Raw genomic sequence first — 15,133 nt, 5'->3', positions numbered from 1 at the left:
TTGGGGCTATGGTAGGATACAGAGGAAGATGATAACTGTGCACAATGTAAAAAGGAGACAGACCAATGGCTCCAGAGGGGAGCGAATTGTGCGAGAACTCGATCCAAAATAGCTTCTGATGCTAGGAATGCAGTTCCTGAGAGGTGAGACATTGGAGCCCAGTCTCCAGATGCGGGTTCAGCCTCTCCATTTGCCCATTAGTTTCTGGATGGAACCAGGTCGATAAACAGTAGCACCTATTAAGGAACACAATTCCTTCCAAAACCAAGAAACAAACTAGGGGCACTGTCAGAAACTATATTCTTGGGGAAACTGTGAAATTCAAAGATCTGCAGTTTGTTTAACTGAGGGAAGTTTTGATAGAGCAATGAAATGTGTCATCTTAGAGAACCGGTCAATAACTGTAAGAATAGTGATATTACCTTGAGAGGATGAGAGTCCAGTTACAAAGTCTAATGACCAGGGTCATTGTGGTATAGATAGTGGTCATAATGCCCCTGAATGCTTTTTGGCCGCACACACCTGGGAAGCATTGACATACTTATTTGTCTTTCTTATTTTTGGCCTACCAACGTCGCTATTCAACTACTGACTGTCTCTTGGTGACGCCTGCGTGACATACTGTCCTGTTAGTATGAGCCCAATGAATAACCCTGAAGGACAGAACCATGTGAAGTCTCCCCTCTGGAAACAAAACAAGACTTGGGCAAAATGGGTTCAGGCTCAGCTACGGACTTCTCCTCGCAATGAATTTGCAAAAGAGCATCTGGTTTACCGTTTTTGGCTCCATGTCAGTAGGAGAGCACCAACTTAAACCTGGCAAACATATTGCCCACATAGCCTGGCTAGCATTAAGTTTCTTAGCCGACTTAAGGTACTCCAGGTTCTTATGATTTATCCAAACTAGGAACAGGACCTGAGCTCCTTCTAGCCAGTGTCTCCACTCCACCAAATCCACTCCTGACAGCTAGTAGTTCATGATCCACAATCATAATTTCTCTCGGCAGAACTCCATTTATTTATTGATTTTTAAAAGAGATAGGCGCAAGGGTGTAATTTGGCATCCTTGGTACTTTTCTGAAAAAGGACTGCTCCTATACCAGCATCAGATGCATCCACCTCTACTATGAACTACAGTTTAGGGTCTGGCAATGTGAAGATAGGGGCAGGGGTAAAGCTCAACTTGAGCTTTTGAAAACAGTGTCTGACATAATGGGTTCCATTCAAAGGGTCTGTGTAGCAAGGTAAAATCACGCAACAACGCGGCTACTGTACTTAAGTTCCTGATGCATTTGTGATAAAAGTTAGCAAAGCTTGAAAACCTTTAAACGCCCTTGGTCGACTTGGGAGTGAGTCAGTTGGAAACGGCATCTATTTTGCTAGGGTCCATTCGGATCTCCCCTCGAGCTAGCACAAATCCCAGAAAGGGCACAGATGTCTGATGGAACTCACATTTCTCAGCCTTGACATAAAGGCTATTCTTAAGCAGCAGCTGCAACATAGAATAGACCTGAATTATGTGGGTCTTTTCATCTGGAGAAAAAAAATCAAATGTCATCTAAATAAAAAAAACCTAGAGCATGTCACGTAGAGCATCATTAATAAAGTTCTGGTACACTGCAGAAGCATTAGCTAATCCAAAAGCCATGACTATGTACTCATAATGTCCAGTTGGTGTGTTGAATGCTGTTTTCCATTGGTCCCCCCTAATCCTGAAAAGTTTATATACACTTCTTAAATCAAGATTGGTGAACACCTTGGCCACGTCTAGGAGCTCAAAGGCCATGGAGATAGAGAAAGGCGCTACCTGTTCTTCGCTGTTTGTTGTTTTGACCCGATAATCAATACAGGGACGCAGACTCCCGTCCTTCTTATCCACGAAAAAGAACCCCACACCCACTGGAGATGAAGGACGAATGAGCCGGATTGCCAGTGATTCCTCCACATACTCCCTCACGGCTCTGTTCTCCAGCCCTGTAAGAGAAAATGCAGAGACGTGGTTCTAGGCAGCAAATCATTCGTAATCATACGGCCTCTGTGGTGGAAAGGACTTAGCCTTGGATTTGGAAAACTCTTCTTTTATGTCATGGTAACAGGTGGGCAATTTATGGGAATGGTGGAACTTCCTTAGCGACATAACCTTTAATAATACATGGTGACGTGAAACACGTCCGGCCCTAGCTCCTGCCCCATGACAAAACATTCCCAGAGGACTACTCAATATGGGGGTTATGTAATTTAAACTATCGTTTCCCTAAAATGAGGTCATCATAATTCATGGCGTTAAAAACATGAAAACTAATACGCTCAGAGTGGGAATGTGGGAATGTCAGTGTGAGCGTTTGGGTGCTGTGGATCTTGCCCAAAAAAAGTACTATATGCAGGATAGATGTTGTGATGACATTTGACCTCAATGCTTCTACGCCGCATACACTTAACAGGGAGAGTGTTCTGTAATTTACCAACAGAACCAGAGTCAATGAAGGCTGTCATTCTAATTTCTTGCTCCAGAGAGCATAATGTTACTAGGGGAAGAGCATGGGCTGGATCTTTCTCAATAAGCTCCAGACTCACCTTTCACATGCCTTTGTTGAAGGCACCTGCAGCTTTGACATGACAGTTGCTTACAGAATGACCCAACTGTGCGCAGTAGAGGCAATGTCCTTTCCTCAACTAGCATTGACGTTCCTCAAGGGAAAGACTGAAATTCCCAGTTTTATGGGTTAATTCATGGTGATGCTGGCTAGTGATTTCTGGCTGGCAACAGGTGCCTTGCCCTTGTTTGGCCTGTCATCGAAGCTTGTTCTCCTGGTGTGCAGTGAGGAGTCCTTCTGTCAATTTCAGTTCAGCTCACGATCTATGAGCCTCTGGTCAATCTTGATGGCAAGAGCAATGAGCATGTCCAATTCTGTGGTCGGTTGTTATGTCTAAAGGGATCAAATGATCCTTGACAGTGGGGGATCGGCCTTGAAAAAAATGCATTGAATAGAACCCTGTTGTTCCACTGACTGTTAGCCACTAGGATGTGATATTCTACAGTGTAATCTGACACCCTGCGCTTGCTCTGCTGTAACATGGTCAATGAACTAGCTGGGTCATGGTCGGAAGTGAAATTCTGAATAATCTGGTCCATAATCTTAACAAACAATGCCCAATAATAACGCCACCAATTTACAGTTCCATTTGGTAGTAACCCATGCTTCCGGATGGCCAGTCATGTGGGAAACAAGAAAAGCAATCTTTGCCTGCTTGGTGGGGAGGTCTGACTGCAAACAGCTGAAAATTGAGTTTCTGCAGTGAAATGAATGGCTTTATAGTCACAGAGTCTCCTGAAAGTTTCTCTCGACGAGAGAGGAGTGAGCAAACAGCAGCCGAGGAAGCAGGCTGTGGCATGATGAATGACTCGCAAGGAAATGGTGGTACCATGGCTGCATCGGGCGCTGTGCTGGCGACCTCCTTCTTCTGTATCATACTGATGAGGGCATCAAACTGTGTGGCCACCTGCCTCATCATGGTGTCCTGCTGCTCAGATAGTACTTTAACATGAAGACGGAGGGCAGCAAGTTGTTCATCCTGCTTCATAATGCCTTGTCCCTGAGCCTGAAAGGTTTTACAAACCAGGTCTAAGTCTGCTGCGTCCATTGTATGGCCAGTTTGTTTTGTCAAGGGTCATGGGATAGGACCCAAATGCACGACGCAAGAGACAAGGTGCAGTTCGAGAGGTGGATTTAATAGCAGGCAGAGATTGGCACACAGGCAGGCAGTCCAAAAAGGCAACAGTATCCAATTCATGAGGCAAAAGGCAAAGTCAGAAAACAAGGCAGGGTCTCTGTTACAATGAGTCAAGGACATGGAACGAGGAACACTGAAACGTGATGACAAAGTATAATGAACTGGCAACAAACAGAACGAGACATAAGTATATATGTATGGAGTAAACAAGGCAGAGGTAGGGAGGCTGCTCACATGAGCAAGGGCGTACAAGGCAGGGGAATGATCACACCCATGACATAACATTGGCATGATGTGCTGGTACCAATTCCTACAAACAAGAATCAAGTGCAGAATTGTAGAAATTACAGAGCTATAAAATTACCACCTGGAAGATCTGGCCAGGTTGAAACAAGTAGTGAGGCAAGACATATATCTGGCATTAGACCAGACAATGCCGAGGACAGGGTCACTCCTGAACGATTTAGATGAAAGAGAAATAAGAGCATGAACAAGCGATACTAGTGGAGGAAGGTTTCAGTTCAACTGTATATGTTGTCATTTAATTAAATATTTGTGTGTTGATTTGGCTGTTGGTTTTATTTTTGTCTCACCTTTTCCTCATTGTCCTACCCCACCACCACTCCCCACCACTTTAACCACCACAGTTCGAACTCCCCACCTCAGCTCCGACCACTACCAACAGGCTAAAGGTATTCTCAACGCCCACTACCACAGTTGTGGCCACAGGCACTGCAGCCATCACAGTAGCTCCTACAACAATAGCATCAACTATTGCCACAACAACTACACTTCCTTTTGCTGCGTTGACAATTCAGGCACCGACCAGCCCACCTGCACCAATAACCTCACATGCCATTGTTCCTCAGATGACCACCACCCCTCAGCTTTCCAGTAGCATGACAATCACAAAACCCACATCTATCACATTTCCACCCATAGACATTAAAACCAGGAAAGAAGAATCTTCTGATGCAGTTGAGGTTATGTTCGTCTCTGAAACAGGCATAGAGTCTACTGAAGTTAGTACTCATTTAAATGTAGAATTATTGCCTGTGCCAATTGATGGGGATCTAAAGCCCATAATGCCTCAGGTTATCCCACCTCCTGACTCTGACTCCCTGGAAGTGATAACAGAGTTACCCATCACTGAAACTCAGGAACTTGGTGTAACACTGAGCTGGGTGGATCCACTCACCTTGACATCATCTGACTTCCCTCGACCAACACCCTTTCTCAAAGCCGAATCAGCCAACTCTGAGTCTTCCATCAAACTGGATCTGATTGAAGCACCAACTCTCGTACCAACTCTATACTATCAAACTCAGTCTCAAAGCAGGGATTTTAACCCTGGTGTGCTCTGGTCCAAGGAGGAAGATGACATCCATGCTCATAGCACCTTCCTTGCAGACAACAACATCGCCAATCTTTCAGCTGGCACCATGCTTTCAGGTGATGGTGAAGTTGACTCTGCATCCCCAGTTTATCCCCACTTGGTGGATACTGAACTGGACTACCAGTATGATCCTGGTGACAGCTTCCTCCCGGTGAGTTTAGACACACACTTTCCACAACCACTTCATTGTATTACTCATTCCACATCTTCATAAAGCCCCATTAGACACCGCCTCCCTCAACCATTGATTGGACTCCATCCTCCAACTGGAGGACTTTCCAAATCATCCTTTAGTTCATTTTTCACATTTTGATAGCCGTTTTCTTGTGTATTTACTTTTGATAGATTGGTTTTTATCTCTATTTATATTATCAGGTTCATTTTCAGCTCCTTTTTAAAATTCCCATTAAATTATATATATTATTATATTATTATAACAGTTTTAGGGATGAGTTTGATTTGCTAAGGGAGTTGGACCTTGATCAATTGGCAAGTGAGAACCAAGGAATTTTGTGTGTTGACAGGGGGATGAGGAATCCTATGTCAGCTGGGGTTCTTCAGCTTGCCCTTGTGTGGAGAAGGTCCAGAGTTCATTGTTACTCCCTGTCAGAGTTGAGAGGAAAATCACTTTACTTGCCCGCAACCTCCATCTGTATCAGGTAAAACATTATCTCTGGAGTCTCTATCAAGCAGGGACACCATTGTCAGTAATCCTTAACCAAAACAACTCTTGTTTCTGCAGGATACTGAGTTGGACTATCAATGTGTGTTGGTCATTGAAGGGCAAACAGTGGTGGTGGATGCCTATGTGGAGACTGATGACATGAATCCATCCTACTTTGATATCACCTGTCAACTACACCAGGTGTGTTGTATGGTGGATGTAAAAAGTCTACAAACCCCTGCTTAAGTGCCAGAGTATTTTAATATATATAAATGATAATTTCATGACTTTCCACCATTCATTTGATTTATAACCTGGACAACTCAATTGAAATAAACTTAGCAATAAACAAATGAGGTAATGTGGTTGCAAAGGTTTGAACCATTAGACTTTCATCTTGCACATTGCTGCTCAGGCTATAACATTCTGAAGCAGTGAAATGTCCAGCTTCCAGAAATGTCAAAAGAACTGGTGTTCAGGTCTTCTTCTTATCCTTTCAGCTCGTCCCGGTAGGGGTCGCCCCAGCGTGTCATCTTTTTTCATCTAACCTATCTCCTGCATCTTCCTCTCTAACACCAACTGCCCTCATGTCTTCACTCATGACATCCATCAACCTTTCAATCTTTGGTCTTCCTCTCGTTCTTTTGCCTGGCAGCTTCACCCTCAGCACCCTTCTACCAATATGCACACTCTCTCTGGACATGTCCAAACCATAGAAGTCTGCTCTGCTGAACCATGTCTCCAAAACATCCAACTTTGGCTGTCCCTCAAATGAGCTCATTTCTATTCCTATCCAACCTGCTCACTCCTAGCGAGAACCTCATTTCTCCCACCTCTAGTTCTGCTTCCTGTTGTCTCATCAGTGCCACTGTCTCTAATCCCTCCATCATGGCTGGCCTCACCACTGTTTTATAAACTTTGCCCTTCATCCTGTGACTCTTCTGTCTCATAACACACCAGACACCTTCCGCCAGCTGTTCCTACCTATTTCGACCCGTTTCTTCATTTTATTATCACATTCACCATTGCTCTGGATTGTTGACCCCAAGTATTTGAAGTCGTCCACCCTCACTATCTCTTCTCCCTGGGACCTCACTCTTCCCCCTCCGCACCCCTCATTTACGCACATATATTCTGTTTTACTTTAGCTAATCTTCATTCCTCTCCTTTCCAGTGCATGCCTCCATCTTTCTAATTGACCAGATGTACGGATGCAATACCACAGTTTCTCTTTTGGTACTCTGTCATAGGGTTTCTCTTGATTCACAAAGACACAATGTAGCTCCTTCTGACCTTGTCTGTACTTTTCCACGAGCAGCCTCAAGGCAAATAATGCATCTGTGGTAGTCTTTCTAGGCATGAAACCATACATATTTTTTGGACACAGTTTTACACCGGATGCCCTTCCTGACGCAACCCTTTACATTTTTACCTGGCTTGGGACCATCTTACAGATTGCACTAGCTTGTGCCCCCATAGGGCTGGTAAACTAGGTAAAGTTACTGATACTTGCGCAAAAACATAACATTGTATCAAGTTGCTATTTGTATTATTTAAATAGTTATATACCAATCTCGTTTAAAAAAGAAATGTTTAAATTATTTATCCACTACCAAAGATAATGAGGAACAAATGAACGTAGTCTAAAATGAGCAATTACAACTACCTTTGCTTCAAAAAGTTCTTTCAGGCAAAGGTCATGTGTATCAAGTTTCTTGATTTATCGAGGAAAGCAAACAATGTTGTTACACCACAGACACCATATCAACTCAGTAAAACAGATGTGTGACCATCCATGTACTTGACTAGCTTACTGACTCTTGCCTCAGGTTTTTCAGTATTTTTTATTTTAATCAGAATCAGACTTAATGGCCAAGTATGTAACAACACACAAGGAATTTGTCTCTGACGTAGGTGCCCCCCTGGCATGTCATTCATGTTGAGTCTTGAGAAGAAGAACAAACTAACAAGAACAAAGAACAACAGAAATTCAATTAATAGGAAACGTTTCCTTATTATGCAGCCTTGATAAATTCACAGATATTGCTACTGCGTATGTCAGTTTCAGTGAGTAAGTGTGTGTCCCAACAAAAACTTTTTGCATGTGCAATAACAACAAGCCATGGTGTATGGGCAGACTTGGGCAAATCTGCCAGGCTAAAGACGTTGCATATTGTAGTGGGGGTAGGGCCCTCTACAATTGCACTAGAAACCATCTGACTAAAGAAATTAACATTGCAAAGAGGGATTATGAAGCTAAACTGGAAAAAACATCTTGGTGTTAATGACTCCAAATCAGTCTGGCATGGATTACAATCACTCACTAATTACAAGCGACAATCCTTCTCTACCCCCCCGCAATTCGACAACAATAGCGGGCTAGCCAACAACCTGAACAGCTTTTACTGCAAATTTGAAGAGTACACTAACTCCACACACCCACCAAGTCGCACCACCGTCCAGTTAAAAACATCTCCAACTTCACCGTTTAACATCCATGAAATTAGATCTTCAAAAAACAAAAGATCAACAAATCGGCCAGGCCAGACCTTCTATCCCCATTCTATATCAAAGTCTGCACAGACCAACTTTCTCCTGTCTTCATAAAGATCTTCAACAGGTCTCTAGAACTGTGCAGTGATCAGAGGAGCCAAGGAAAATGTGGGGAATTTGCACTATATCCGTGTTCACTTGAAGTGTAGGAGTGGTCTAGAGTGTTATTTTCCCCTCATCGGACATTTTACATGCTGCTTATATTCAGGGAGTTCGCGGTTTAGTTTAGCTGTGTTAAAATCTCCTAGGATAATGAGGGGTGATTCTGGGTATTTTCTCGTTTACCTGCTCGGCGAACGTTAGCAGTGTTGCGTTCATGCAAGTTTGGGGTGAAATGTAAACTCATACGAGAATGAAAGAGGCGAATTATAGTTCAAGAACAATGACTCTAAAAGCAGGCTACAGTGTGTGCTGAGCTGTGTAACATCTGGGCACCATTGAAGCAGCATTTCGCGATTATGCTGCAAAAAAATTGAATAAGTTCCCAACAGTCTGATGATGTCAGCTCCAAGTGTAAGTGTTTTCAAATCCAAATTAAAACCTCTTCTTTTTTTCACAGGTATTTGAGTATTTCCACTTTTCAGTGATGTTTCTTGCACTAAAAGCTATTTTAATTATACTTTTTTCAATTGTTTTCCTTTGTGCATTTGAATGCTTTTAATCATGTAAAGCGCATTGAGTTACCTTGTGAATGAAATGCACTAGAAAAATACATTTCCTGTGCTCTGCTCTGCTCAAGACTAGCGGTGATCAGAAAAGCCAAACCAAGCAACGATGACCACCACGGTCATCCAGCACCCTCTTTTCTATACTCTTGGAGCTGAAGATTATGATATTAGGAAGACTGTCGCCTTGTCGGTAAGACATCGCTTTAGAGTCCTGTGGCTGCAGCGGATGGGAAAGTCGAAAGTCTTTTTTGGAACACAAGAAGCCCAAATCATTATGGTTTTCAGAACCGTTATGACTGTGAAAACCATAGAAATGTGTAATCTCATCATCATATACACCAACTATGCAGAAGCTTCTTCCACATTTGCCAAAGTAGGTGTAACCACTACCTCCCAGTTTGTGTAAAGGGTGCTGTGACAAAGCAATTGCAGAGACTTGAAATCAGTGGTTCTCAACTTTGTCACCCTGGGTCCCACATTTTCCGATCTCTGCAAGGTCGTGACCTACTATAAAGGAATACTCTACTGAAAATTAATACTTACAATAAACCCTCCAATGTGAAGTAATATTATTACATATATATTGGACATTCATAAAAAAATTGAAAATAAGGAACATTTTTTAAATCCAAGCAAAATCTGGATATGTGCCAGTTTTCACAGCCAAACACGGAAGAAACATCCTTGACTTTGCCCCGTCGTCTGTGCTGAGCATTACAGACCTTTTGTTCTAGGTAAGCCAAGATGCCGATGTGTTGTGCAACAAAACTGAGAAAATGCACCCAAATTTCTCCTTCCTTAACCTCCCATGGGGTCAACCTTACAGGATAAAGCTGTGGCTTTCACAGCTGAGCCTCATTCATCAGCGGGGAAATTTGCACGCATCCAATCTTTACTGGTTATTAGCAGTTTAGTGATAGCCTCTCGTGCTGGTACTGTATAAGCAACAACATACTTTATGAGGCGGCACAGTGGCACAGCTGTTCAATCCCGGACCTCCGTGTGTGGTGTTTGCATGTTCTCCCCATGTCTGCATGTGTGTAACCTGCCTCCTGCCATTGTTCTCCCCCGGTTGGCGTGTATGTAACCTGCCTCCTGCCCGTTGACAGCTGGGATAGGCTCCAGCACTCCTGCGACCATCGTGCAGCTAAGAAAATGGATTAATGTAAATGTATGTGTAAGCAGATGGAAATCCCCCTGCCCCCTCTCCCGCCATCCCCGCCGCCGGTCGATGGCGAGAAGCTGGCTGCTTGAAAGTACAACTTGGGGTAAAAAACAAAGTCTGTCCACACCTGCTGTATATTCTGTACATCGAAACCAACTCCTCAGAAAAGCAGCAAATCTCCACGGTCCATATAATGGGACTGTTATTGTTCGTCGTCAGCACCAAGCCCCTCCCAACACGTCGAGTTCCGCCTGTGTGTATTCTGGCTCAAACAATTGAACATTGTTATTTTTGTTTTGTTTGCTATTGAGCTTTACTGGCTTTCAGCACACAACACTTCCCGATTACTATTTATGGCCATCCGCGCGTGCAACCCCGACCCCAGCTGCCGGTCGTTTGCGAGAGGCTGACTGCTTGAAAAGTACGACTTGGGTGCCACGCCTGCTGTATATTTTCTACATCTAAACCTTCTTTTCCTTTCGGCTTGTCCCGTGGGGTCACCACAGCGTGTAATCTTTTTCCATCTTAGCCTATCTCCTGCATCTTCCTCTCTAACCCAACTGCCTTTCATGTCTTCCCTCACCACATCCATCAACCTTTTCTTTGGTCTTCCTCTCTCTCTTTTGCCTGACAGCTCCATCCTTAGCACACTTCTACCAACATTCTCACTCTCTCGCCTCTGGACATGTCCAAACCATTAAAGTCTGCTCTCTTGAACCTTGTCTCCAAAACATCCAACTTTGGCTGTCCCTCTCATCATCAGCTCATTTCTAATCCTATCTAAGATGCTCACTCCAAGCGAGAACCACAACATCTTCATTTCTCCTACCTCCATTTCTGCTTCCTGTTGTTTCTTCAGTGCCACTTTGTCTAATTCGTACATCATGGCCGGCCTCACCACCATTTTATACACTTTGTCCTTCATCGTAGCGGAGACTCTTCTATCACATAGAACACCAGACACGTTACACCAGCTGTTCCACACTGCTTGGACCAGTTTCTTCACTTCTTTACCACACTCACCATAGCTCTGTATTGTTGACCCCAAGTATTTGAAGTCGTCCACCCTCGCTTTCTCTTCTCCCTGGAGCTTCAGTCTTCCCCCTCCGCCCCTCTCATTCATGTACATATATTCTGTTTTACTTTGGCTAATCTTCATTCCTCTCCTTTCCATTATGCGTCTCCATCTTTCTAATGGTTCATCCGCCTCCTCCCTGCATATACTGCAGATCACAATATCATCTTCAAACATCATGATCCAAGGGGATTCCAGTCTATACTCATCTGTCAGCCTATCCATTACTACAGAAAACAGAAAGGGCCTCTGAGCGGATCCCTGATGCAGTCCCACTTCTACCAAAAATTATTCCGTCACACCTACGGCACATCTCACCGCTGTTCTGCTGCCCTCATACATGTCCTGTACTATCCAATCATATTTCTCGGCCACAACAGACTTGCGCATGCAGTACCACAGTTCCTCTCTTGGTACTCTGTCATAGGCTTTCTCTAGATCCACAAAGACGCAATGTAGCTCCTTCTGACCTTCTCTGTACTTTTCCACGAGCATCCTCAAGGCAAATAATGCATCTGTGGTACTCTTTCTAGGCATGAAACCATACTGTTGCTCGCAGATACTTACTTCTGTCCTGAGTCTAGCCTCCACTACTCTTTCCCATGACTTCATTGTGTGGCTCATCAACTTTATTCCTCTATAGTTCCCACAGCTCTGAACATCCCCTTTGTTCTTAAAAATGTGGAGTAGCACACTTTCCCGCCATTCTTCTGGCATATTTTCTCCATTTAGTATTCTATACATAATACCCTAAATTTCAAATTTCAGCCTCATCACTCAATCTGATACTCTTTTCACCTCCAAGACATTCTTAGCCAGCTCTTCCTTTAAAGATAACCCTACTCCATTTCTCTTCCAATCTACTCCATTGTAAAATAATTTAAACCCTGCTCCTAAACTTGTAGCCTTACTCCCTTTCCACTTGCTCACGTGGTTGCACAGAATATCAACCGTTTTCCTTATCCTAATGTCAACTAACTCCTGAGCTTTTCCTGTCATAGTCCCAACATTCAAAGTCCCTACACACAGTTATAGGGTCTGTGCATTCCTCTTCTTCTGCCAACTAAGCCACTTTCCTCCCCTTTTTTGTCCTCAACCCACGTTATCTGAATTTCTACCTACGCCTTGCAGATTAACAGTGCCGGGGGGTGGGCGTAGTTAGCCCGGGCCATGACCTATCCGTTCTGGAATTTGTTTGATGAACGCTCATATATGTGTGGCACAGTTTTATGCCAGATGCCCTTTAACCCTCAACATTTATCCAGGACAGGTTGCACAGGGATGTGCCCCCATAGGACTGCAGATAAGTCAAATAAAAGCAATCAAATAAACAAAGTCGGTACATAAGGTACACAATTCACATACTACCTAGTCTATGTTAAAGTTAGTTAAAAGGGTATGTGGATAAGTAGGTTCGATTATTAAAATATAAAGGACATGGAGATATAATAGACATGGAGATGAAAGAGATTCAAACCACAATAGCTCCCACTCCAGTAGTTGAAGATTGGGTCCACTTGTACAGTTTTCTATAAGTCCTCATGGTCCCCATTGTACAAGTTGTGTAGGTTGTACAACTTATGTAGTTACTCACGTTTGATGTTTCTTCAACAGCAACAATTTGATCACAAACGTGTCTCATTGTTAGCCAGATAAACTAAGGTCGGGTGGGCCGAGAAGCAAATTTAAGTTAAAGGTTCCACTTGCCCAACTTCCTATAAGTACTCACGGTCCTCGTTGTATACGATATGTGGGTTTTGCAAGTCATTTAGGTACTAGTGTTTGATGTTTTCCTCCTCAGGAAAGATTTGATTACGGACGGGTCTTGTTGTTAGCGAGCTAGGCTAGGCTAAACTAGGCCGAGCAGCTTCAACACAAACGATACAGCTCCAATTTGGGTTCTAAGATTACACAGATGATGATTTTAGTCCACTGAAGTCGTCACCAGGAATGTCCCATGTCGAGGATTCACAGCGTTCAGTCCAAATTTAGTAGGATTTATTCAGTACGATCGGATGAACCAGAGCCTCCTCGTTTTAGGTGCCACCAGTTTGGGAACCGGAAGCAAGCTCTACATCTAAACCAACCCCTCAGAAAAGCATCAAACAAATCTCTGCGATCCATATTATGCTATTATTGTTCGTTGTTAGCGCCACACGCCCTCTCCAACAGTTCAAGTGCTGTGGTGTATTCTGGCTGTACATTGTACATCAAACTATTTTTTTTTTGTTTGTTTATGATTATTGTTCACAAAATCGGCCACAAAATGCCACATAGTGTACATTTTCGGTTCGGTGAAATATATCCACGAGCAATGGGGGGTCAGAATAGCAAGCACTGCAGGTGTGGCAAACGTTGATTGGCTGTCAGTTTTCCAGCCAGGCTCATTGGAATGTCTGGGTGAGAGAGGAATTTTGATAATACTTTTCCAATTTAGAGATGTTTCTTGGTGAAATCTGTGGAAACACTGAACCCGCTACTAACTTTTAATGTATGCTCCCATTCTTATATGTTTGGACAAAGTGTTCCTTTAAGTAGTTTTCATTTTTGATTAAATTTATTGTATCAAATTTGTATTAATGAATGCTTTGTGTAGCGCTCCTCTGCAGAAGGAGCAAAGTGATTACAATTGAGTACACTACGTGGTGTCTCTCTATTTTAGACACAAAGTGCACTTTATATACAGTGCCTTCCATAATTATTGGCACCCCCGGTTAAGATGTGTTAAAAGCCTTAAAATAAATTCAGTGTTTATTGCAGAAGAATACTGTCATACTGAAAATTTTAGGAAAATGTAACCTTCACCTCAAATTAATTGTAAGAAATTAAAAAAATCCCTGACTAAAAAATAATTATTTTTCATTAAATCACCTGTTCCACAATTATTGGCACCCTTAATAATTCCCAGGAAATACATATAATTGAAGAATTTCTGTTATTTCTACTGTAATTTACACAGTTTACCAGAGTATGTAGGAGCATTTAATTAGTAATTCATCACTTCCTGTTTCCCTGGGGTATAAATAAGACGTGACACAGAGGCCATTTCTCTTATCCACTCTTAAACATGCGAAAGACAAAGGAACACAGCATACAAGTGAGGCAGGTGTACGTCGACCTTCATAGGTCTGGCAGAGGCTACAAGAAGATTGCCACTCAACTGCAACTGCCCATATCCACTGTGAGAGGAATAATTAAGAAGTTCAAAATAACTGGAACAGTGGTAAACAAGCCTGGACGAGGATCCAAGTTTATTTTGCCACCACACACAGTGAGGAGGATAGTAAGAGAAATCAAAAGATCTCCAAAGCTCACTGATACAGAATTATAACAAATCCTGGGGTCACAAAGTCTCCAAATCAACCATCAGGCGCTGTCTACACGCCAACAAGCTGTTTGGGAGGCATGCACAGAGAAAACCTTTCCTCACTCACAATCATAAACGCAAACGTCTGGAGTTTGCCAAGCGGTATTTGGGCTTCAACTGGGACCGTGTGCTTTGGCCAGATGAGACCAAGATTGAGCTTTTTGGCAAAAAACACTCTGTGGGTCTGGTGTGCCATTAAAAGATGCGCATGCTGAAAAGCACCTCATACCCACTGTGAATTGTGGGTGTGGGTCAGTGATGCTGTGGGGCTGTTTCGCTTCCAAAGGCCCTGGGAACCTTGTCAGGGTGCATGGCATCATGAATGCTTTGAAATACCAGGACATTTTAAATTAAAATCTTTTGCCCTCTGCCCGAAAGCTGAAGATGGGTCATCACTGGGTCTTTCAGCAAGACAATGACCCTAAACATATGGCCAAATCTACACAGAAATGGTTCACCAGACATAAAATCAAGCTTCTCCCTTGGCCATCTCAGTCCCCAGACCTCAACCCC

The 15,133-nt window shown here is 43.2% G+C and overlaps 1 protein-coding gene across 6 annotated transcripts in view; it reads left to right on the top strand.

Moving 5' to 3' along the window:
- The window catches only part of plxnb1b (plexin b1b), a 190,650-nt gene that overhangs the window by 85,472 nt on the left and 90,045 nt on the right, over nucleotides 1–15,133 (top strand). For all 6 annotated transcript variants that reach the window (XR_009796996.1, XR_009796997.1, XR_009796998.1 and 3 more), the window contains exons 11-13: nucleotides 4,380–5,279; nucleotides 5,653–5,787; nucleotides 5,871–5,993. Coding sequence is in view for 3 of the 6 variants with exons in the window: in XM_061833950.1 (XP_061689934.1) it covers nucleotides 4,380–5,279; nucleotides 5,653–5,787; nucleotides 5,871–5,993 (1,158 nt within the window). In the remaining 3 variants the exon portion in view is untranslated. The remainder of the gene's footprint in view (nucleotides 1–4,379; nucleotides 5,280–5,652; nucleotides 5,788–5,870; nucleotides 5,994–15,133) is intronic.

The sequence above is a fragment of the Syngnathoides biaculeatus genome, chromosome 10 (genome assembly GCF_019802595.1).
Source record: "Syngnathoides biaculeatus isolate LvHL_M chromosome 10, ASM1980259v1, whole genome shotgun sequence".
NCBI lineage: Eukaryota > Metazoa > Chordata > Actinopteri > Syngnathiformes > Syngnathidae > Syngnathoides > Syngnathoides biaculeatus.
This window is presented reverse-complemented; position numbering and strand designations above follow the sequence as displayed.